The following is a 25,062-nucleotide window of genomic DNA, read 5'->3' as shown; positions in this document are numbered from 1 at the left end:
CGTTTCAGTGCTACCATGTGTCTGCTACAGTAATATCAAAGACTACGCAGCCCATTCCTTCATGCACACATATGCTTTATTGAGAATTCACAGCAAAAGAATGATTAATCACTCACAGAGCAAACCACCTGACAGTAACCCTCACTCCATAGCCTTTAAATAGCACACCAACTTTCATTAATTGCTTCTGATTTAGTTGTCCACTACCCTTTCATGTAAAAAGCCCCAGACGACACTGGAATAAATATGCCACCCAGCTTCCAAATTCAAAGAAACAGTTTATTATTATTGCCCTTATGTGCTGGTTAGAGGCAGAGTGAGTGGTCAGGTTAACCACACAACTGATTTGACCTCTGTATGGCTGGAACCAGAACGATTTAAACAGGTGTCAGAGTCCTATAGAAGACACAGTATTTAAAACCAGTAAACTGAAGTGACTATCAACTCATTGCTACCCCACTCCAATAATAAGTCATTTGTTATTAGTTTTATTTTGAATAAAATGTGAATCCCCTGTCCGAACCAAATGCAAATTGAGCCTACTCTTGTTAGAAAGGCAGGGACAGCCAGATAACCACACAGAATAAAACAAAACAAATTCAAGATGAGTAGGCTCTGTCTATATTGTATTCAAATTCCCACCCCTGGTCGGAAGTGTGAACACTGGTTTACATGCATTTCATCTGAAGCATTGCAGCTGAATACGTCACATCAGAATGGAAGGACTCTGGTAAATTTCCAAAAGTTACACGATTTGGTAACATTTGGTCAACTGATTATCGTTTCTAAAAGTGTCCGACAGGAGCAGGACATTGCGACTACTAAAGCACCCACTGTGCTCAAGGCTTAAGGAACTGAATACACCATTTAAGCAAAAGTTACAGGTGTCTATGAGCATGGTAGCCCTGTTTAATGTCTAATAATTGTATCCTACAGATTCACTGTAGATTGATTTTCCTAATGAAAACCTGCTGCCTACAAGTGTGTGAGGAGAAGGCAACAAAGGTCTGTAACTGACTTCTATCTTAATAATATTTTCTCATATTTTTCTTATTTAATTCAAAACTTTTCTTGTAGAACCAACAAACTAATGGATATAGCATCACTTGAAGACATTTTCACACATGAAGCTCCAGGGTTTTCTGGTTCCAAACAAACAACATATCATCACAACTGGTTCACATTCAGTCAAGGCCAAGATATCTGGGAATTTACTTTCCATTTTCTAACCATTTGGGAAGGGAAAAAGATTTAACGCTTGAGTAAATTTAAAAAATAAAAATAAAATAAAAAATCTACTGCAGACTTTATGCAGAAAAAATCTTCACCTCAGAAAATCAGCTCAGGATATTTTCCACAGTTGTACGTTCTTATATGTAGCACACATGTGTTCTTGTGTTAAAATGACTTTAGATTTCTTGCAGCTCCTTATGGAGCCACCAGCTTAGAAAACAGTTCTCACACAAAAGCACAAAGTAAGGCAATGTACAGCACTCACAAAAACACAAACACAAAGAAACATTACCCAAGTACTTGAAAAGTCTCTAATCCCTCTTAAACTGCCTACAGAGAATGACGCTTGGTATATCAACCGATGTTAGCATAGAAACATTCATTGACAGTCTAGTTTAGTGCAGATCAAACACACTCAAATCAGGTACAATGGAAATTTGTCACACTGTATATTTTACACTTAGCAAACCCAACATCTAACAGCCTTCAAACAGCTGCAGTACCATCAGTCTGTAACAGACCAATCCCACCATTGAACTTTTGGAACAACCAAAAAGGTCCCAAGTCAAACTAAAGGAACAGGTCACTCACAAGCTCAAGACACATCCTTGACTTTGTATTTCGCTGGGATTTTTCACAATTTAGCATTATTTCACAGTGAAACAGTCCAGCTTCAGGGGTTATAGAAATATCAGACAGACGGTACAGAAAGATTTCAGAGCAGTAAGCAGGAAGAGGTTCAACATTTTCAGTATGATGAAGTACTAAGAGAATTAAAAGGCTAATCAAAATTCAAAACCATGCACATGGAGTCAGTGTACAGTTTAGCATCCACCAAATCTGGCACCGGCATTTCAGCAGTTTTTCCCGTCAATTAATTTTCCAAGTGTGTAGACTGCACAGTAGCAGAAATTGTTTTCAAACTGGAGACAATATACATCAGTCCAGCTCAGGTTGTTTTACATACATCTGTGAAATACATTTCTCTATGAAAGGTTTTTTAGAAAAGTTACATTTAGCTGATGGCAACATGACACCACTGAAACACACGATTGATTTTCTTGTGACGTTCTGCTTTTAAATTGATGTCAATGATTTTGACTGAGCTTATGTGGTGGGACTTATACACTGCTCTCGGCAGAGGTGAGATCCCCTTGCTGTATAATCTGTAGTCTTTAGCTTTGATGTTCTGCTCATGTATGTAAAACGGTGGAGGCGACGCTGTGTGAAGTAGCTGAGAAGGTGCTGACTGACGTCACGCTAAGTCTGACTCATGTATTTGCAGGAATCTGAAGAGGAATGCAGAAATATAGGAACTTTTGCATTATTTTAGCTGATTAAAGCTCCCATCACTGAAAGAGAAAGGAAGGACATCATGTGGTGTGGGAAAAAGTCCCTTTACTGTACACATTTAAAAATAATAATCCAATTTAAATCTGGTATGGTTGTTCAATCTTGCAGTCATATCCCATACTCTCTGGGAGTTCATATTTGGACTTCACAGAGAGCAAACATCACAACCTGTGTCGAAACGACCAAACCTTCATGCAGCTCTCAGGATGAATAGAAACAGGCCGTGAGTCACAACTCGCAGACTAAAAAGCAGCTTTCAGTGTCCAAGCCCAAAGGTGGTCTATCAGGTCAGGAGCATGCTACATCATCAATTTGTATTTGTCCCAGGATCAGACCGCAAATAGCCTTTTGATTTTTATAGGAGTAGAAGCAGACATTTTGGACTACATCTTGTGAAATACATGTGCTGACTGACTCGTGACTGAATATATTTTACAGTGTAGCTGAGATAGGCTGCAGCCCTCCCACGACCCTGACAAGGATAAGCAGAAGAGGATGGATGGATGGGTGTATATATTACAAGAGACCCTGGACTACAGTTTGATAGACCTGCAGCTCAAGTGTGATCAAGAACAGCAAAGTAAACTATTACAAGTGAACTGTGATGTGTTCATATAACATAGGGTAGTTAACCCCATATTACAGTGGAAGTTTATGATATGAAGACATATGGAGTGTATTTGCCCAGTCTCAAATAATACTACTATGGTACTATTAGTACTACTACTACTACTACTACTAATAATAATAATAATAATAATAATAATAATGAGGGGGATTACTCAATCTTGATGAGTATTCTAGTGTGCTTGCCTGTAACATGTTCTTTTCTTATTCTTGTTTTCTCTTCTGATTGTTGTGATAAAGACGATGAACACCAGAGATGTCCCTCTGTGGGTTTTGTTGCAGTGTTCAGTGTTGTGCTCCTCAGTTTGGGGGGTGGGGGGTTGTTTTCCACTGTATGTCCTTGTATGCAAGTTCCTGACAAAAGGAAGACATGTCGGTTCTCCAAGCTGCAAGAAAGTATGCTTTCAGAGGAGTGAGTATTCAGAGCCATTGTGCCAGCTGTTGCAGTTTCCAGTCATAGCCAATTTGGCTCCACAGTCCTGCTCTTTTGTCCATGCTGGTAATTGTGACTCCAGTGCAACTTGATGGTAGATGTTTGGTGTCCCATGATGATGAAATCATGCAGGCCTGATTATGTTTCCAGCCCACTCTTGCTGGCTGCTGTGTCACCCTAATCAAACCACCTATGGCCCTGTCTCCGTGTGTTTCACTGCTTGTCATTGTCTGTGTTACCTCGTAGTCTTTTCAGTAAGGCCTCGTGATCTATACCTACACTGGCCACCAGTCCTCCTTCATTTTCTGGAGCTCCTCTGTAGTCGATGTTCTCTCCCTTTAGAGTTGTCATTTGGCCTCCTACAATCACAGTGATTACATGATTGAAATGGTCATTGGACAACAATACAGCTGCATTTAGTATTTCATTTCTTTTGAAGTATCTGTTTAGGTGTAGTTAAGCCAACATGCAGCCTAAGGTAATAACTGTTACTTTCATTAAGGAGGCTGCATGATTGGTTCAGTTTGCTGTTTGGATTGTCCAAAATATTATGGACAGTTATATAAAAATAGGATAATGTATTAAATCTTTTCAAATGAAACTGGAACCAGAAGCTTCTTGACGAGGACTCGTGCTTATTGTGTAGTGATCTTTTTAGCCTCGTCTGAGACGTACCATCTCACAATGCTCTTGTTAATTTAATGAAGTGGGAAAACAGGACAGGCTGGAAAAAAATCTTTGCTACGTTACCCAGTTCAGTCAGTAGTGCAGCACCAGCACAGATGTCCCACTTCTTAATAACGGTGGTGTGGACGTAAACATCTGCCTCCTCTGTAAGGCTTGTCTCACTTGAATGTGTGTCCAGCAGTGACAGTACTTTGTATCCTGAGAAAGACAGAAATATTAAACCATGTTAGCATCCTCATCCGCCATAGCTGAGGTATGACATCTTGTACTAATGTTTGAAAGCAGGAAAAAAGGAAAATTTTTAAAATTTAAAAACATACATTAGAAAAAAAAAAAGCAACAATAAAAACACACTGTGCAGTGCATTTTCTTAAATTATAGAAACTAACTAACTGACTGCAACACAAAGTCTTTGTGTGAATGGAAAATGGATTTGAAAACTAGACATTTAAGTGCAATTAAAGCCTTTGACTTTTAAATATTAAATAAATGTAAGGGACCACTCACCTGCTCCACCTGCTTCTATGATTGTTGTGCTGTTTCCAAAAGCATTCCGAATACGATTTTTAACTTTTCCAGAGTGAGAACGTGATACTATCACTTTCTTAGGGCTGGCGTTGTAGGATGAGCGGCGATTCACATTTGATCCATGACCTACGACCGCCCAGGCTGAAGGAATGATGAAAAGTACACAGAGAGACGGAAGAAGCTGTAAATGTCTCTTTTTCAGAGAGAGAAAAAGTCTTTTACAGTTAAAATAAATGAATAAATGTTTGCAAAAAACCCCAAATACATTTAAAGCAATTTGGCCCAAAGTTACACATGTTTTTTTGTATATGTTCAACTTTTCCAAGTGATTGACAAATGCCAATATGCAGGTGTGTGCAGTGTAATAGTGGCGCTCTGAATACAAATAAACACAATAAGTCTTCTGGATTATTTTGGCTTTAAAATGGTGTATGCTGCTCATTGCATTAGCAGCTGGTGAATGTTTAGAACATAAAGAGGGAGATCTGTTTTTAGGAGCTGAGACACGAGGCTTCAAAATGCAGAGCAAGAAGCTTTTTTTTTTTTTTTTTTTTAAACGTACAATGTATGCACAAAGTGTATCGGGTGTTCGGTGCCTCACAGCAAAATAGCCAAACTATTAACGAAGGTGACGCCTCACAGACATCCATCAGATAGAGCTGCCTGTGCCTTCAACTGTCAGTCCAAGCAGCCATGCCCCTAATAACAGTAGTCCTTAAGAAAATCCAGAGGTAAGTTGTAAACATATTCAACCCTGTACAGCTGCTGAAGTGAGAAATATCCACTGACAGCACAACAGGTTTTTATACCAGCCTATTAAAAATTCTTTATGGCCAAATTGGGCATTGTAACAGGGAAGTCTACAGAGAATGTGATACTTTTAGAGCCAGCCTCTATTGGCCAAGCTCCAAAGGAAGAGGAACGAATGGTTTCCGGCACTTGACATTTGATTAACTGTGTAGCACCAGAATTTGCTGCTTCTGCACCGTAACACAGCAATTGTGACGCAGTTGTGCTTTACAGTTTACTTATTTACCAAGATGACTTCCCAAATGGGAAGACCAATAACTTAGAAAAAGAAAACGCCCCTGAAAACTCACCAAGTGATGGACTTGGCCAATCACCCAAGAAGCTGACTTCGCTCAACAATGACCTTATATTATTGGACTGGATGTGTAACAATAAAATGTGGAGCCTTGTTTAATGTGAAAGCGGCTGAAGCACTTAACCTTACCAGTGAAGCCAGCAAATGGCTGGTGTACAACTCCAATCACAGGTTTACCATCTACAGCCACACACACCATGGTGGTCACATATTTCACCAGATTCTCTGTGGACAGATGAGCAAAGAGGCAGAAGGCAGAATGAGGATAAGACAGAAACGGATAAAAAGACATCTTGATCTAGAATAAAATGCATGAATCACAACAATAATTTATGCTGTTGTTAAAACCCAAAGGGTCCCGTGGCAGTTTAAATGTTTAAGCTTGATATACAAGCGTTTGAAAATGACTCTCTCTGGCTTTACTTTTTCCACAGAAATGTTCCTTAATAACACAGTTATGGATCCCAGCACAATACAAGTATCACTTTCATATTAAATTTGCATGGCACTGAAAGCCTTTCCGCAGCCTCACATGCTACTTCTTAAGAAATCAACATGCTTCAGTTTAGAACACGTCACTGTGGCCGGTGGAAACGTTGGACGTCGGCGACTCATTGTCAGTCACCTAAATCAACTAATCATCTCTAAACACACTTCTGCTTTAATTACCGCCCACTGCACGCTTTTCAAGCGTACAGCAACCAGCATACTAATTTTAAACTAAAGTAGGTCATGTGCACAGCCTGTCACCCACAGAGACTCAGTATGCGCATACATAAGGACACGTTCACAGAGTCAGTCTCACAAATACACATCAGCACCCAGTGTGTTCCTCCATCTGGGAGGCTGCCAACGAAACAGGCCAACATTTAAACTGTTACCCGGGTACATCATGAGAAAGAATGCTAATGACATGATATATTTTACAAATAAATTATTATTCAATTTTAATCTCATTTTAATATAAATTAATAATTTATATTAAAACGAGAATACAGCGGAGTTTCTCCTGCTCTATATTAATAAAGAGGTCAATTGTTGTTATATAACACTGTTTTATATAACAATACTGACTGTAAAGACATTTTATCAGGATATATTTTTCTTTATTTAACAAATAATGAGCTTTAGAATAAACCAAAACATCTCAGTTGTGCAATTCTGAGCATGTTCAATGGCCTTGTGTCGAGGAAACAAACAGATCTTTACTGAACTTGTGTAACTGGATTTCTTTTAATCAATTTCCAACAAATGATTTTATACAGTATTGTGCAAAAGGCTTGAGCAATCCCTTATTTATTTGTCTTATGTTCTCTTGTCCACACCATGCCAAAATACACCACGTTTCCATCTAACAGCACTTTCAGAATCACCTTTTTGGTGCAGAAATACTATTTAATGCCTATGAAAATATATTTATTATTTTTGCAGATTCAATTCAAGAAATGGGAATTAATTACATGTTTTCGAGACAGGGTTACTGCACCGAGCGCTCCAATTACCATGGACTACTGTTGCCTTCCCCCTCCACATCTTCTCGAGCCTTTCTCTCAGTATTTCTCGAGCGTCTCGTGTTCCTTCTTCCTGATGTTGCTGTCATTAAGTATTGCTACATCTATCACTACAGCCGTCTTCCTCTGCTTGTCCACCACTACTATGTCCGGTTGGTTAGCCAATCCGTATCTGGAAGTCCCACAGGATCTTAGCTCGGCCATGCTCAACCACCCATTTTGAATAGAATAAACAGACACACACAAACCCTCTATAGTCTATTCTATCTTTTGTTTTGAAAATGGTAGATTTGACATCATCAAACATCATACACAAAATAAGAAAAACCTCACTGAGAGCACACAAGCTGCCACACTATTAGTTGAATATACCATTCTCCTGTGGAACTTCAAATATGATATCAGTATGAGATGAGGCTGGCTGAGCGTCAGTGATATGCACACCTGTGTATTCCTGTGTCGCGTCTAGGGGATCGATCCACACAGTAATGCTCTCGACTGGAATGTCACTGCTCCCCTTAAACTTCTCACTTATTGCACCTGGAATGTTCTGGCTCCATTGTATTGAATTATCCTCCATGTTGTCGTGTTCTTCACTGTTCACCTAAAAACAAACACACAGAGAGGGAGATTAGTCCCAGTTTGTGATTTAACTCCCAGATTTGTGGAGCCGCTTATAAATGAGAGCCCTCACCTGCCAACAAATACAAGGCAAGATAATTTGTGTTTTCCCAGGAGATTTCAAGGCAGCATGCAGAGGTAAAGAAATCTGGGCTCACCGTAACTTCAGGGAATGTGTTCTTCAGTAGGTAAAACATCTTTCTGTGAGACTGCAGGTCGCCCATAGTGAGTGGATCGTTAGCTCCTTCCTTTGTTTTGCCCTTTGATTTCTCCTGCAGGACATTTTCTTCACGCACCTGCTTTACCTAGAGAGATTTACAAAGCAAAACAAAGCTCACATTTTCACCAGCTAATGATGGCTGTGTGTGGCTTACTTTTCTCTATAAATTCATTCATTATCCAGTTTATTCTACACTTTGCAGATGGTTTGCTTGATATCTGTGAAGGAGTCGTTTAGAAAGGTTTTTTTCTTTTGAAACATAAAAACATCAATATTTAACTACAATCAGAGATTGACACAAATTTGTCAGTGGCAAGAAATTTTATTTTCAGTCATATGGGGCTTAAATAAAATTGAACTCTTACCTCTTTGCCACCTAGTTCTGCTGCCTCCATTGAGACAGCCAACAGGTCCCTCAAGTCCACTGTTCTTCTCTGCCTGCATGGATAAATGGACAAAACAAGAATCGTTAGCTTCCCAATGAACTTTTCCTCACAGCTAACCTGCTGAAACTGTATGAGCCTTATCAGGTTTTATATGATGCTAGAATTTCAAACTCAATAATATTTAGTAGTACTTTTGATACTATGGGGAAAGCTTTGAGCTCATCTTGAAGTAATAGCAGTAATGACAAGTACGTCATTTCTTGACAAAGTAAACTTGTTAACTTTTATCAAATTTTCCCAGTTACACGTTAGTTTTACTCAGCTACGTATTTAGGATCACGTTTGGAGGTTTTAATCATTTCATTACAGATCATGACAGTAAATTATATTTTAGAACCTACTAATAAACAAAGGGTACAGCAAACAATACAATACCTAACACATCCAAATAATTTAATTATTATAAAAGAGCAGCACTATGAAAATATTAAAAATGAACTTTGGATAAAGTGAGCTTATGCCAAAATAAAAACAACTGAAAAAAAAAAAAGAAGAAAAAAGTTCACACTGCTCTGCCTCAGTCGCAGCTCTTCAGGCCTCAAACAGTCTGATTTGACTGCTCCGTTCTGGATTTCACTCTTTGGTCCGCCACACAGCGAGCATTGTGTCCACTCTGCCACAGCTCAATATGCAAACCATTCAGCCTGCAATATTTATTGATCTTTTATCCAACTACAGTCTGGTAGCCATTACCTTAATGACAATGATTAATGTTGCTATTGGGTGATCGCTAATAAAAATTCACACGCACACCAGCCAGGTTGACATTTCTGGTAACTATTTAATAATTCAATGTTGTTGAAATGGGAGCTTGAATGACCTCTGACATTCCGTCATTTTCAGTCCAGTATTTGAACCTGATCATTGTGAGATGAATATATTTCTTTCTTAAACCACTTAACACTGACATATAAATCATTCACACATAAAAAAGGCATCCAGCTCAAGTGATGAGCCAGCGTTCTGCCTACACATGAAAGACAACTTAGCAAAGAGCCAATTTTAAGTTCTATTTAAGCACTTTATTAGCAGCAGTATAATAAAGTTTACTCCAATTTCTTTAGTTGAAGTTACAAAAATACCCAAGATAACAGGTTGAAAGGCATCGGATAATAAAATGCTTATCAGCTTTTAGCTGAAAACTTGGACTATCTCTGCATGGTACGAAGTGCATCCTTAGCAAAATAATGTTGAGGAATCTAAACAAGTAGAGGACAAAAGAAAAAGTGGGCCTAAAAAATAAAGATAAGCAGTATCTTAAACTCTTTCATTTTTCAGCATGAAAAAGATCCCAAAGACTCTGCAAACGTAGTAAAAGAGTACCCGGATAGAAAAATGGACAAATGAACATCATCAATCATGGATTGGCATCCTTAGAGCTGGGACTTAAACATTATTGACTCAGGGTGGGATGATTTTGACAAGAGAACGGAACAAAACGCAGCCAACATCCAAAGAACTTTGAATGTCCTTCGACTACTTAAAGAAATTATAGGAAAGATTACCTAAGAGAGTTCAGCCTTTCAAACTTCTTGAAATTACACAAACACGTTTGTGTTGTATGCTTGAATGTTTCAATAAATTGCTGCAGCTATTTAACATTTTTTTAGTAAGAAATGAAGGCTGGATCAAGACTTTTGCGCAGTACTGAATGTTATTCTTCATTTGCTGGCTGGTCTTGTCAATAAAGAACTAGAAAAGGGATGACATAGCTTCATCTTAGCCTTGTGATTATAGGTGTGGGTATTTAGCCAAAGATTTGGAGATTTTAAAATGGGCTGAGGCAGTGTTTAGTTTCAAACAGTGTCACAGAACTACATCAAGGCTAGTCCTAGGCATTTTTTAAACAAAACATACCAGTGCTATCACAGTATTCACAAAACCCACACTGATTACAACCCTCTTACCTAAAGCCAGTTCTCTATCTCTATTTTTTTCCCCCTAAACTACACAGAGTCGTTTAGAAAGGCATATTCATTCTGCAGGACAACAAAGCCAACTGCACAGGCAAAATCATTCAGAGTCAAGTTCAGAACAAAGAGCCCTGCCACATGTTGCATGTGCCTCACAAAGCCCTGCATCATAGTGGGGCTGCATGAAGTGACAGCCTTGAGAAGAACTAAATCCATTGAAACTGTGGCAAGTTATTTCCTTAACTTATTGAAAAATAAAGACACTTATACTTTAATTTTACTGCCTGAAACTGTCAAGTGTTACATGTAAATGTAAGAGTGATATGAGCCTGTGTTTCAGATTACCTGGTGACAGTGAGGTACCAACTGCTATCTGTTCTCAGAGTGGATGTTAGTGAGCTCTCCCTGTATGCTGCCAACGGGGAAGACCAACCAGATTAACCTGTCACATATGTGCACCTTCTTCATTCTGACCAGATTTCAGCTCAACCATGAAGATTAACATCAGAGTTTGAGTTACAATTACATCAATAAATCTGAGATCATCTGCCAGAAGGTGTTAATAGGTTCCTTTCTAAGAAACCTTACAGGTAGTTTCTTTGTGAGGGAACGGTACATAAAACCACTGACACCTGCAGATGCCATGTATGATGTATTGTGCACGGTGCAGACATGTGATGGGTTAATCTGGTTGGACTGCCCCGCTGGCAGTATACCAGGAGCGGACTAACATCCGCTCCGAGTACAGATAGTATAAAGCAGGGGTCCCCAATCCCAGTCCGCGAGGGCCGGTGTCCCTGCAGGTTTTAGATCTCACCCTGGGTCAACACACCTGAATCACATGATAAGTTCATTACCAAGCCTCTGGAGAACTTCAAGACATGTTGAGAAGGTCATTTATCCATTTAAATCAGCTGTGATGGATCAAGGACACATCTAAAACCTGCAGGGACACCGGCCCTCGTGGACTGGGATTGGGCACCCCTGGTATAAAGTGTATGCTGCAGTTGTAGGGCTCACTAACAGCAGATCCCATAAAAATGTGTGCGAATAAGAACGTCAGGGAGAGAAATTACGAACACGCATCAGCACAGTTCTTTGGCGTCATACTGTCACCAGATAAACTCGCGCGCTTCATCTATTAACAAAGAATTGTGTCAGCTGACAAGAAAATAAATGCATTTTAGAGACATGTACATGAGAATAAAACCACAGACACTCTACGAGCAGTGACAAGTTTTATCACGTTTTACCACTTACTGTGTTGAGAGGGGAGTCTGGGACCTGAAGGCAGCCAGGCGGCTGGAGATGACCCCGGAATACAGGTGGTAGATGACACCGACTCCAAGGAGACAGAACACCGCCACACCGAGCGGTGACAACCGGATACCCATCGGAGCCATGGCTACACGGAGAGCCTTTTCGGGTTTTTTAGCCGGAAAATGATTACTCAAATCCAAAATAAAAGCACATAAGTGCTTACAGGAGCTAGCTGACGTGGCTGTCCCCCGCCGCCAGTCACGAAAACCTAGATCCGCGTTGCCTCACAACTGCCAGCTAATCTTCTGATAAACACGTCGACTGTGCTAAAACAAAGCTAGGAAACAAGCTGTCAAATAACCCAACACACTGCCTATTTTTTAGCAGCTGACTAGCCGTTTAGCATCGTCCGACATGTCTGAGAGAATTCACCCAAAAACGAGGCCACCGCTCCCGTTTAGAACGACATTCCGATTCTTGGACAGCTCCCCCGCTCCTGGTTCTCGCTGTTAACTAACTGAAACGAGCCAAGTGTTCACAGCAGAACAAACACACCTCTGTTCACTCATTTTCCCTATGCACCTACAGATGTCGCGACTGCTCACTTCCCTTCCGGGTTATTGCTGCTTTCGTCACTGCTGTCAGTTCTTCTGCGTCTTGACTTTTTTTTTTTTTTTAAATTGCCGTTAAACTTCCAGATAGCACTTATTTTTATTACTACTAAAATTCTTCCATTTAGAAAAAATACATTAGGATGATTAAAAAAAACTTACTATAGCCAATAAATATTAGATAAGCTTTGGAAACCGATCTTTACCTAACAAAAAATCATATTTTGTCACAAAACTGTTCATGATTTATGAAAATTATTAGTTTTTAATATTTTTACTAAAATTGGGTTCTTTTTATCGTAATGCTATCCTAATTTGACTTCTTATGCATATTAGCGAGTTATAAATGCATAATATTGACTTTGCAAGCATATAGCTTTTAGGCTTGCAAAGTCTCTAATAAGTGACTTCCTTATTTCTTTTCTTTTTTAGGAGAAACTGGTTCCCTTTCTAGTTAAAGGTGAATGACATGCACTAAAAACAATATCTTCAGTAGACAAATTCACAAGTTTTATGTAACACTACACATACTGTGCACTGACAGTGACGGATGCGCCTACAGTATGTGCAAACCTCCCGTTTATTTTAATAAACGAATGAAAAAATAAACATGTTTATTATTTATCTATACTAATTTATTTTACGAATCCAGATTACTATCAAAGTTGGCTAGTTGCTAGATTTATGTGGCCACAGAACAGTTTCCACTTTGCCTCAGTCAATTTTATTAACACAGCAGTGCTTTTGGATCATATTCCTATATGGCTTCTTCTTTGCTTTAATCAGTATATTTTGGTGTTCACAGTTCTGGGATTACTCCCGAGTCCATGCACTAATCACACACACAAATTTCAGCCTAATTGTTGCGCACAGAGATTTCTCCAGATTCTGGTATATTATGCACCGATATGAAATTTTTTTTTCAGTAATCACAATTTTACATTGAGGAAATGATTCTGAAATCATTCTATAATTTGTAAACAGTGTTCTTCCGACTGGTGAACCTCTATCCCATTCTTACTTCTAAGAAACAGATTCACTAAGATGCTCTCATTACTGTTTCTGACCTGTTAGTTGTATCTAGCGACCATCAAATTCAAACTGAGCTAATATTTCCCATGAAATGATACACGTACTGAGACTAAAATATGGGTTTACGTCATTTTCAAATCATTGCTTGCTGTTTTTATTTACATTACACAGAAGATGTATGAAGATCATCATGAAAATCATAAGTGAGAATCTCTGACTTTTGGATTTTAAAGTTCTGCACATGCTGAAATTGAACTTCTTGGCATCAAAAACAATGACATTATAGATTTATTATTATTTCATATAATGCCTCATTTGAACATGTACACCAAACCACCCCATAATAAGCAGCTGTACAGAATCAGTAAAAAGATATAAATATCTAAAAAACTTGATACGAAGGACCACAAACATAGAGGGACGGCAGCATCAATGCAGCCACAAGTATCTCTTGTCTCTGTTGTTTTGCCATCTGGCACAGATCTTACAGCCTCAAAGTCTTTTTGCTGTCTGCTGATAGTCTGCACATCTCCTCAGCCTCACCAGACCTGGGACTACACAGACATCCTTCGATGTCTGTGGTTCTTCTTAATCACTTTCCCTCTCTTCCTTGCTCTGTTGGCATTTTAACAGAAATGTGGTAACACTTCAGGTCCTCTTCAGACACCAAGTCGGGTGCACGGCTCATGAGGTCATGACCGCGGAATGACTTGGGGAAGGCGATTACGTCGCGGATGCTGGGAGCTCCGACTATTATTGAGACCAGTCGATCCAAACCTAGAAAAGGATAAAGAAATAAAGAGACAACTTGATCAATATACTGTTCAATATTGCACAATTTACTCTGAATTCACTGTTCAATTGTCCATGCAGGCTTCGCAATACATGCATTTTATACTAAGGACCTGGCAGAAAAAAGCTTGATCGTGTTCAGTCGAATGGTACAGACAGATACAGCTGAAATGGGCTAATAGTAAGAGTCAGACAAGTTCAGCACTGCTGCGCATTTGTCAAGTCACATCTTCCAAACCCAAATCATTTTGCACAATAACTGACTTGCTCACAGTTACTGAAACTCCATTCAGGCCCGGTGCTGCTCTGCTCTGAACATCTTATTCAGGTGTCACTGTGTGCCAGCTAATGACACAAACAGTGACAGTGTTGCCACCCTGTGGTCAAACCAGAAAGTACAGCTTTCAACTTTATCATTTCTATTCACACACTTCACACAAAACAAATACCAAACAAAGAACCACAAGACTCACAAACTACAGAGCAGTTTGGATTGTGTCTCTGCAGCATGTCTTTTGTCCTGTGTCCCTCCCCTCACCTCCAACCAGTCACAGCAGATGACCGCCCCTCCCTGAGCTTGGTTCTGCTAGATGTGTCTTCCTGTTAAAAAGGAGCTTTTCCTTCCCTCTGTCACCAAGTGCTTGCTCAAAGGACATTTCAAGATTGTTGGGTTCTCTCTGTATTATTTTTTAGAGAGTATTTACAATATTAGGTGCCTTAAGGTGCCTGATGCTGGGATATGGCACAAAATATATAATAACAAAAAAAAAAAAAAAAACAAACACACACAGTTACTCCAGCCTTAAATTATTCATTCACAAACTCGGATGCACAAATTGACCAGAAATTTTAATAAAAGTACCATCCAACTGTAAGTGTCTCTCCTTCTCTGTTCAGCGTACCAAAATGTTAACTCTAAGTTTGAACAACAAACATTCTGAGAAATCTCATACAGTTATGAGCTAAAACATAAAAATCCCACAAATGAATTATAAACTGATCCATCCTTATTGTCTTGGTCCAGCACTGTAAATAATTATGTGGACTTTAGCTGCTGGCGTTGTAGCACGAGACAGTGGTTTGTGGGCTGAAGAATGACCTGCCTAATGAATGGCATGGGAACACTAATAATTACCCAGTTAGTGCTATAGTGGGGATTTATATACAACTAATGGAGAAACATGTGTAACTAAAATCAAGCATGTTGCCATGGATATGTGTTAGTGCTAAGAGCAATTCAAGAAAATACACTGATCTCTTTTCAGTGGTTAGGGAAACTGGACCGCCTACAAACAATATTTAGAGTGAAAGCAATGATATCAGGTTGATACCGTGTGGTTAGTAAAAACCCAGTGTATGCACACATGTAAGTCATATACGAGCTCAGTGATAAATCGAGCAGAGTTGAGCTCACCCAGAGCAATGCCTCCATGAGGCGGCGCTCCTGAATCCAAGGCCTCGAGGAGGTGGGAGAGAAGTCCGGGGTCCTCCTGAAACACAAAAACAGTTGGAAACAGTTAGTGTTAACACTGAAACGTCCCACTCTTTCATAAGTGAAAGACTGAACTGCACCAAGATGGAGGAAGCCACTGACCTTAAGGACATTCTTCAGTACATAAAACTGCTCTGAGGCTTTGTGGATGCGAATGGAGCCTCCTCCGATCTCACAGCCATTTAACACCAGGTCATAGTGCTGACCACGAACCTGTGAAATACAGAATTTACAAACAGACGATACATCCTGCATTTTTCTACATAATTAAAAATAACTAATAAAGTACTACACGAGTACCTTATGTGGATCAGTATAGAGTAACCGTGTGTCCTCTGGCACTGGTGCAGTAAATGGATGATGAGCTGATTCCAGCTCCTCTGGATCATCTTCTTTGGGCAAGAAGAGAGGAAAGTCCACGACCCACAGGAAGTGGAAGGCTGAGGGGTCACGCACGACCACACCATGAGACTCCAGGAGCTTTGCACACTGCAGGCGAAGATGACCCAGCAATGGGCACTGAGAGCAGAAAAGAGAGTCAGATGAAGGGAGCGTTTGTATCAGCTCTGTGCTTCTTTGTTTGACAGCCGACTCAAACCAAGCCTCTTACAACAGTGTGGTGGGAGCCTGCTGCAATCAGAAGCAGGTCTCCTGGCTTGGCTTCAGTCCACTTCAGCAGCTCGTCTGTGACAGACGAAGACAGCAGCTTCTTCAGGGGAGACTTCAATGTCCCGTCTGCTCTGACCAGCACCAGGCTCAGCTCCTTAACGCACGAGGAGAAAACACAACTTGTGACTTTCTACTAGTGTTTGTAACACACAAGTGTTTGTAACACACAAGTGTTTGTAACACACAAGTGTTTATCTCAGAACAACGTGAGGCGTAAAAGAAAGAAAAGGATAAGAGACCTACCTGTCCAAACTGAGTCTTGGCTATTTGTTTCAGTTCTTCCAAATCCTTCCCAGTGAAAAGTTTCTGTTACAAGAAAGAAAACATAATGTGAGACACACAAATTCACATATGAGAGTTGTCAGCTTCTCTTGTGGCACAAAAACACATCTTCTGTTCTACATTTTCAGCATTCTCTGCCACAGGAAATGGTTCTGTTCTTACTGCTCCACTGGGGACACAGACGGCCCGAACGGAGCCTCCTGGTTGGCCAAGAGCTGATTGGAGGAATTCAATTTCCGTGGAAAGGAAGATCTGACTGAGGTCTATTAGCTGCACAAATAGACAAATAAAATAAAAAAATCATATAATTCACTCATGTTGTACATTAAACAAAAGAGTAAAAGATGTAGCATGTTCAGTAAGGACATAGTTTCAGTTAGGACCCCAAGAAATCAAACACCTTCATGTTGAATCTGGTGTCGGGTTTGTCCACACCGTAGTCCCTCATGGCCTCTTCATATGTCAGAGTTTGGAAAGGAGCCTTAAGAGGACCACGTTCTGCAGGCCAAGAGTACTGCAGCAAACCCTCCACCAGTGACATGATACCTGCCTGGTCCACAAAAGACATCTCTATGTCCACCTGGGAGAAACGACAAGAGGATTTTCAGAATTCAGACAACATGACATGATCCAACATGTCACATGTATGTGACAACAGGCCGGTCTATGGGCCAGACTAATCGGACTATATGTACTCAGATTACAGGAGAGACACATGGTACTCACACAATCCTGAATTGAAATCTGTGATAAAATATCACAGGAGCAAAGATGGCACCAGTATGTGTTTGCAAATCTTATTTTGGTGCAAAATCAGCAAACCTTTTAAATTACGCACATCATTGTTTGCAATGTTTTCACTCACAGCTGTAAAAGAATTCCAGCAGCAGCAGGATCCAAACAAAAAAGAGCTTTGGAATCAACTTGAAACATCGAGACAGGCTCGATCAAGATTTACAGTAAATTATATTGTGTGCTTTACATCTGGGAAGTGAGCTGCCATGTAAAAAGTACAGTTTAATTATTCTGTATTAGTTTTTTTAATTCGTCCTTTAAGTACTTTATTATTACATTTCTTAGCATTTTAAATTATTATTTTTTAGCAGTTTTATGCAACAGTGGGGTGATAAAATATCAAATCTTAGCAGTACCTTTATATATAACTTTTGTGGATTTAAAAAAAAATCCATAATGCTTAGGCTCAGCAGAGGACAAAAATATCCAATTTGTCACAGTAGTTTGAGAAGGAGAATCCTGGACTACATGCACGAACGGCACGCAATTAGATTTGAAGCATAACATTTTGATACAGGTTAGGATTCCTGTTTTTCACACAAGTGGCCTGGATTCAACACCCAGTATGCTCACCTGTACTTCAGGCAGGTGAGCTACACTACACAGTTTAATTAGCTGTTGAATGCACCAGTCAGCTGATAAAATATTAAAACTAACAGGTGGTCTACACACACAAGTGGTACGAAATCGCCCATATGGAAAAGATATATATATAAATCTTATAAAGTTTGTATCTGTCTTGTGTGAAACTTGTATGAAAAGCATATAAGTGTGAAAACAGATATAAGATCCCTTGAAAAATTATATAATGAAACTTGTATGTTTTGGATACTTACTAAAACAATGTATGAAAGTAATGCGAAAGTGGCCACTTTCATGAGTAAATCATGTAAGCCTTATATGATTTACTCATGAAAGTGGCCACTTTCATGAGTAATCACATATAAGTTTTTACTATTTCTTTTCCGTATGGGCGGGTTTGAAGTCAGACATTTTATTTCAGAAACTGAACAAACTTCTAGTGGTTAAGATTCCAGATTTTCACACAGGCAGCTGAGGTTTGACTCCCAGTATAGGAAAGGGCAGTTTAATCATATACTCAAAGCTAACAGGACATCAGTCGTTTTCTCTTTTTCACGAATCTGTCATTTGTTTTGATTTGTTGCTCATACCGCAGTTGGCTCTGAGCTCTGGATAGCTTTTGCAACTTCTCCTGTTAGTTTTTTTTTTTTTTTTTTAAATGTCCATGTTCAGCTGTGTCTGTGAGTGTGCACACAACTATTTGCCTGCACTGCTGCGCGTGTGCTGCATATGTCACACATGCATGAAGAGGACTACTTGTAAACAGATATATGGGAGGTTGGCCAGCAATTTCAAATATCTCATGTCTGAAACAGACTGAAAAATGTATTTTTCTTTTTTTAAACTGTGGCGCTTCAAACTTGTGTGTATTCCATCTCACCTGGGTGAATTCAGGCTGCCTGTCTGGTTTGGAGCCTTCGTCTCTGTAGCACCGGGCTATCTGAAAGTACCTGCCACAGAGGAGACAGAAGACAGAGGTTGTTGGCCATTAACAGCAGGTTCTGACTCTAACGTGGTGGACTTCTAAAAATTCTGTTATGTGTGCAAAGCTGTCAGCAGTGGAAATCAGTCAGGTCTAAGTGCTTTATTTCAGTATGGGAGTGCAATCATCCTTTGGTTCTTCTCCCCGGTATATAGGCAGTGACATAAGATTAATACCCCTAGGCTTTTTTCTCTTTTATCCAAGTACATGTTTCACACACAGAGTACGAATCTCCAGTATTTGCTCCATGCCTAGTCATCACATTTTAGGCTGGTATAGCAAACTTGCTTTAACCTCCTAGGACCTGGCGTCCACATATGTGGACATCATATTTTGGGTTATTTAGAACAAAATACTCAATTTTGCTCTACAAGGGCCTGATATCCACTTACGAGGACATTATACTGCTACTGTTCTATCGAATTTTAAACGAATATCCTCATATGTGGCTCTCATTTTTCTTAGAAACAAAAATCAGGTTAAAAAACAAAACAACAACTGGTAATTGTTTGTTTTTACATTCATCAGGTCCCAATCAGCCCAAATATCAAAGAGAAATTAAAAACGCATGCCATGAAAGAGTTTGGGTCTTAGGAGGTTAAAATGGTTTCTTATTAGCTGATGGTGGTCAGAAGTTTGCAGACGCTCATCGTGAACATAAACGTGACAGTAATTTTAAATAACCTCTTTGAACTGTTTTTTCCCAGGGTGGAATGATACACGTGCTTTATGTACAGCATACATCTTTAATAACAAATATAACTTGACTATTATTTCTCTAATGTCCCTTACAATGCTTTGCCTCGACGAGACGCTTTGAGTAGCCGTCAACAAGCTTGTGGCATAATTCTCAATGGATATTTGACCACCACTTCTTGGTAGAATTTTTAGAGTTCATTTAAATTGGTTGGTTTCCTGGTCCCAGCCTTTATGTGTAACCAACAAATTTTCAACTAGGTTGAGGTTGCAGTATTGGGAAGACCGTTTCAACTGTCCAGCTGTGGATTTGTTGAAAAATTTGGAAGTAGTCCTCCTATATTATTCTCTCTATTTTGGGCAATTTACCCGTATCACTGGTGGCAAAACATCCCCAAAGCTTGATGCTACCACCACCATGCTTGACGGTTGGTATGGTCCTCTTAGATTTGAAAGTCTCATCTTAATCCTCCAAACATACCCCTTGTAATTGTGGCCTAATAGCTCAATCTTTGTCTCGTCCAACCATAAAACCTCTTCACTTTCTGGGTCAGCACCCTCTCAGTCCATGTAATATAAAACTTGTTTCACTTGGGAAAGTGGCACTAATGTTCAAGTTCATGGCAGTCTTAAGCCCTGTGCTTCCTGGGTTGTTTCCTGAATAACCTAATCAATTTCCTCTCCTCTGAGGGAGAAATTGGTCTTCTTCCAAACAATCCAAACAATTTGCATTTACATGCAGTTGTTTGAATTTATTATCTTGCAGTATTCAGTTGTTTAGAAAGGTCTCCAACAGACCTTCCCAGTTTGTATACATCTACAGGTCTCCTTCCAAGACCTTAAGTGAGTTCTTTCCCCATTCTTGAGTGCTGGTCAGTCCAATGAATGCTGTCAAAAAATCATTTTTATACTGGCAAAAAGGGCAAAATCATGATCACTAACCAGTAGTTAAAAGACACTGTAGAACCTTGTACATACATACATTAAAGACGCATGTATGTACATCATCATTAAAAGCCCCAAATTACCATGACATTCATGCTCCCGACGAGTGGATGAAAACTTCTGACCAGAACTGTATGCTCACTATTCGTTCCCTTTTAACTCTGTTTTCGATCTGGACCAGTGCAGCGTTTAAAAACAACAAACATCTTTCTGTTAAATAGCAGATTGTGGAGCCTGCACCCACCTGTCTACACCAGCCACCATGAGAAGCTGCTTAAACTGCTGTGGACTCTGGGGTAAAGAGTAAAATAATCCTGGCTCTCTGGAGGGAACCACAAACTCTTTGGCTCCCTAAAACACAAACACTCATTAAGTTCATTAAAATATCAGATATGAAACCATAACATGTAAGCCAAATTATGTTTTTGCTGTTATATTTATATTTAATAGAACCAAAGAATTTTTTAGAAACTGTTCTTATAGACCATTAAAGGTGGATTGTTGTGCAAGTTTCTGCTCTTTAACCTGGTAAACATGTAAAAATGTCTACAAATGTCTTACCCCTGGTGTCCTTTTGAACAGAGTGGGAGTTTCCACATCCACAAAGCCTATTCATTACAGCAAAACAACAACAGCAGCAAAAAGCATATGAAAATCAGAGCTTGCTACAGCAAGAACAGATTAGTTCCTGCACCTGGTTTCCTCTTACAGGCAACAACATCAGTGACAGTCCTGTGACCTTTTATGTCTGGGCAAATTAAAGACAGAACACAAACATGGCTGTCCATACCGTGCACATTACAGAGATACTCCCTCATCTTCATCACCAGCTGGGATCTCAGTCTTAGGTTCTTCTGCATCTGTGATGACCTCAGGTCCAGGTAGCGATACTGCATCCGCAATGACTCAGACTTCTGGTGAGTAAAAAAATTTTTTATTATTACAGCGTGCTCAATAGTCCACGTCCATGTAACGTTAAGTTACTTACTTTGACAAAGTCTTTTATCTCAAACGGCAGCTTCTGGCACACATTGAAGACCTCCACATTCTCTGCCAAGACTTCGATCTCTCCTGTCGGCATCTCCTGGTTTAAACACACGATTCAAAACAGAATTAGGCGACTAATCACCAAAAGTCTCATTATATTGCTACAGAAAGCAATTTAAGATTGATGAAATGGTATCAATTCACCAGATTATTTAGGACAGACAGTCACTCCTTGGAAAAGAAAGTTTCTGATCCCTGTCCTTTACTATGTTCATTAAAGGACAGAACATTATTATGCTATTTGATAAATATAGTGAAACATATTGATGAGAGAGTGTTGGTACTTTTTTTCCCCTTCCACGTTTAAAACCAGGCACTCAGTATATTAAGCACAGTGTGACTGGATGCTGTAGTAATTAGGATTCCTGGCCCATGTGGGTTAAACTCAAAGTACAGGAACTAGACTTTCCTCACCACCCCCTGCAGGTGGGTGGTGTTTCACTGCACCTTCAGAAGCACGTACAGACCTTGTTCTCCTGCCCCACTGGTCGGTTCCTGACTGTTCCTGTAACCTTGATGACAGACTCGGGCGTCAGATTGCACAACGTGGCTTTCAAAGTACTTGGAGACTTAAAACAGAGGAAACAAACTATTTAGTTCTGTATTTTACAGCACAGCGTTCATTGGTAATGTTAGTGTATTTTGTTGTTTTCTTCCATACTTCCTGAGGAATTAGAATTTGTGTCAAGCCGCTGAAGTCTCGCAGGATGACGAACAGGTCCTGCCTGTAGGGGGCAGAGACACATACTGTTTCTCAAATTTATATGAGACCCTTTGAAGAATGATGAAAGAACTTTTTTTAAGATGGTCTTAGTTCTCTTGGCTTTCTTGAGATCTTTCAGAGTTTTACTTAAATTTTTTTTGGCCTTTTTCTGCTTGTACTCGATAGAGTACAGTGAAGAGTGACGGAGAGAGAGGGGAACACGTGTGGCAAAGGGTTGCGGGTCGGATTCAAACCTGTGCTGGCCACTCTCAGACATACGGCCTGCTCATCCCAGTGAGCTAAACCAGCACCCAGAGGTTTTCTTAAAGACGTTTGCTGCTTTTTCACTCATTTCCAGTCCAGTCCTTGCACCTGACCATTTTCAGCTGGTTGTCATGAAGCCATTCTTAAGCAAGGGAAACGGGGAGAAAAGGCTGGGGAACGCCAAATTACACAAGAACCGGCAAAGGTCTTATAGAGCGATTAACCCAAATTGGACACTTTCGGTTTTGGAGGTCAGGAGAGAGGTACAACAGTGGGTTACTACAGCCATCTGTAAAACACACTGGGGGCTCAGTCATATCAATCAACCAGTGGCTGACTACCTGAGATACTGGACCCAGCCACACAGAGTGACTTTCTTCCCCGCATCATCTGATCGCAGTTCTCCACAGGTGTGACTCCTGAACGACAGACTGCTGGGACCTGATCGTAAGATGGATTTGGGACACAAGTCACAAGTTACACTTTGATACTCATTTTAAGTACTTACTGAAACTGAAGTGAATTTCTGCCGCATTAACAGATATGCAGAAATGTATAGAATTACAGTTTTTACAGAGACGGAAGAACAAATGTTTTACAAAATAATAAGTGTCCAAAAGTCTTAGATAATACAAGCAAACACGTCTCCTACAAAGTGGAAGATTCTAAAGGATTCTAATGAAACATGAATGATGTGGACAAGCTGGACTCAACTGAGAATCCTGTCCAATAACTACAAATGTAGACAGGCGAAGACCAGTAGAAGACCAGTAGAAGAAGTAGTGGCATTGGGCGCACGCACGTCACGTCAGTGTACAGGCTGGAGTACAGCCAGCTGATGAGTACCTGTGGAGGGCGGAGCAGCCCCGCAGAGTCCGTATGAGCAGCTCAGATGTCTGAGCTGAGGTCTCCACAGCAGCCGACCTTGACTGGGAGTCGAAGCTGAGCTCTGATACCAGACAGCATGAGCTCTGAGTCCTGTGAACACACTCCGCAGCACCAGCCTGCCTTTTGTTGCCATTTCTTTCAAAACACAGAGTGAAGCTCAGGCTGAGGAGAGCATGTTATTCAGAGCCGTGTCTGTCGCACTCCTCTCCCTCAGAGTAACAGGCTTGCAGAGTCCTTAAGGTTGTAATGTGAGCATTATGAAGCTCCACGGCAGTGAGAGCAGGTGAGCTGCCGTTACTCTTCCTGGATCCGGATAAGACTCGTGAGAAGTTTTCACGACTGCCTGCTCATGAGGATGGGCTGCTGTGCATCTGTTCAGTCTCATCCAGTCATGTGGCAATCGGCGCATTTTTACCGGACGTGACGTCACGTTGCTAGACGAGAACAGTCAACCTGCGACATGATCGATCTAACTCGCGAGGAAAAAGTCCACACGCTTTCAAGATTTCATCAATCTCCGATTCTTTTTCTAGAGACAACGCAACTTTTAGTTTAGTTTTTCAAGGATGTTATTTAGTCTGTTGCCAGATTATTTATACGCAGCATTAGAATTACAAAACCAACCCCAAGTTTGTTCTCTTCTTAACTCGTTAAATTTGTTTAAGAAAATAAACCACAGAAAACATATATTATAAAGAGTGGTGTCAAACTCGTGTCACATCGTGGGCCACACACAGCCCACTTATGATCGAGTGGGCTGTGTGCCGCATGACTGGATGAGACATGACAGCCCACTCGATCATAAGTGGGCTGTGTGTGCAGTGAAACTCCACAATAAATGTGTAAAATGACAGAAATTTGTGATAGTTTGTGATAGTTCATTGCACTGAGTTCTAACAGTGCAATGACACAACTGTTTTAAAGCATCTTCCTAACTGCTTATCTGAGATGAGATATATCTCCCCTTGTGGTTTGTTTTCCGCTTCTCCTTGTATATGTGGCCTTAATGTATTATTGCATTCTGTTCATTAATTCTGTCTCTACAGATGTCTGTATCGAATGTCTCTGTATTTTCCATTTATATTAATTTTTACAGTTCCCTTAGGCAGTTCATTGTATCATTTTAAATTTATACAACACTAATTTCTATATTTTCATTTGTACTTTAAGTATTATGACAGTGCTATTATATTTCCCCATTTAAAAGCTTATCATGATCATGGCCAAATCTTCAAATTATCAGGTCAGTATATGTAAAAAGTAATCCCTTTAAGCCCCAAGTTCAGGCGTCACATTTTGCAAACAGCCGGTTTTCTGGTCTTGACAGAGAGACGCTGTCACTACT

The 25,062-nt window shown here is 40.0% G+C and overlaps 2 protein-coding genes across 2 annotated transcripts; both read right to left on the bottom strand.

The window, feature by feature from the left end:
- Positions 1–54: 54 nt before the first annotated feature.
- bpnt2 (3'(2'), 5'-bisphosphate nucleotidase 2) lies at positions 55–12,558 on the bottom strand. The gene is made up of 8 exons (XM_004565063.3): positions 11,938–12,558; positions 8,684–8,756; positions 8,257–8,403; positions 7,922–8,081; positions 6,096–6,191; positions 4,841–5,002; positions 4,397–4,531; positions 55–4,005 (listed from the first exon to the last, which is right to left on the bottom strand). The coding sequence occupies exons 1-8, from the start codon at positions 12,078–12,080 to the stop codon at positions 3,860–3,862; spliced, it is 1,062 nt and encodes a 353-aa protein (XP_004565120.1). The 5' UTR covers positions 12,081–12,558; the 3' UTR covers positions 55–3,859.
- Positions 12,559–13,847: 1,289 nt separating this feature from the next.
- dars2 (aspartyl-tRNA synthetase 2, mitochondrial) lies at positions 13,848–24,131 on the bottom strand. Its single transcript, XM_004565061.6, has 17 exons — positions 23,676–24,131; positions 23,171–23,270; positions 22,524–22,587; positions 22,330–22,431; positions 21,804–21,899; positions 21,606–21,729; positions 21,377–21,423; positions 21,060–21,166; positions 19,073–19,142; positions 17,216–17,395; positions 16,978–17,085; positions 16,777–16,839; positions 16,475–16,627; positions 16,165–16,383; positions 15,967–16,077; positions 15,787–15,862; positions 13,848–14,357 (listed from the first exon to the last, which is right to left on the bottom strand). The coding sequence occupies exons 1-17, from the start codon at positions 23,848–23,850 to the stop codon at positions 14,173–14,175; spliced, it is 1,980 nt and encodes a 659-aa protein (XP_004565118.3). The 5' UTR covers positions 23,851–24,131; the 3' UTR covers positions 13,848–14,172.
- Positions 24,132–25,062: the final 931 nt, after the last annotated feature.

The sequence above is a fragment of the Maylandia zebra genome, linkage group LG18, assembly GCF_041146795.1.
Source record: "Maylandia zebra isolate NMK-2024a linkage group LG18, Mzebra_GT3a, whole genome shotgun sequence".
Classification (NCBI taxonomy): domain Eukaryota; kingdom Metazoa; phylum Chordata; class Actinopteri; order Cichliformes; family Cichlidae; genus Maylandia; species Maylandia zebra.
This window is presented reverse-complemented; position numbering and strand designations above follow the sequence as displayed.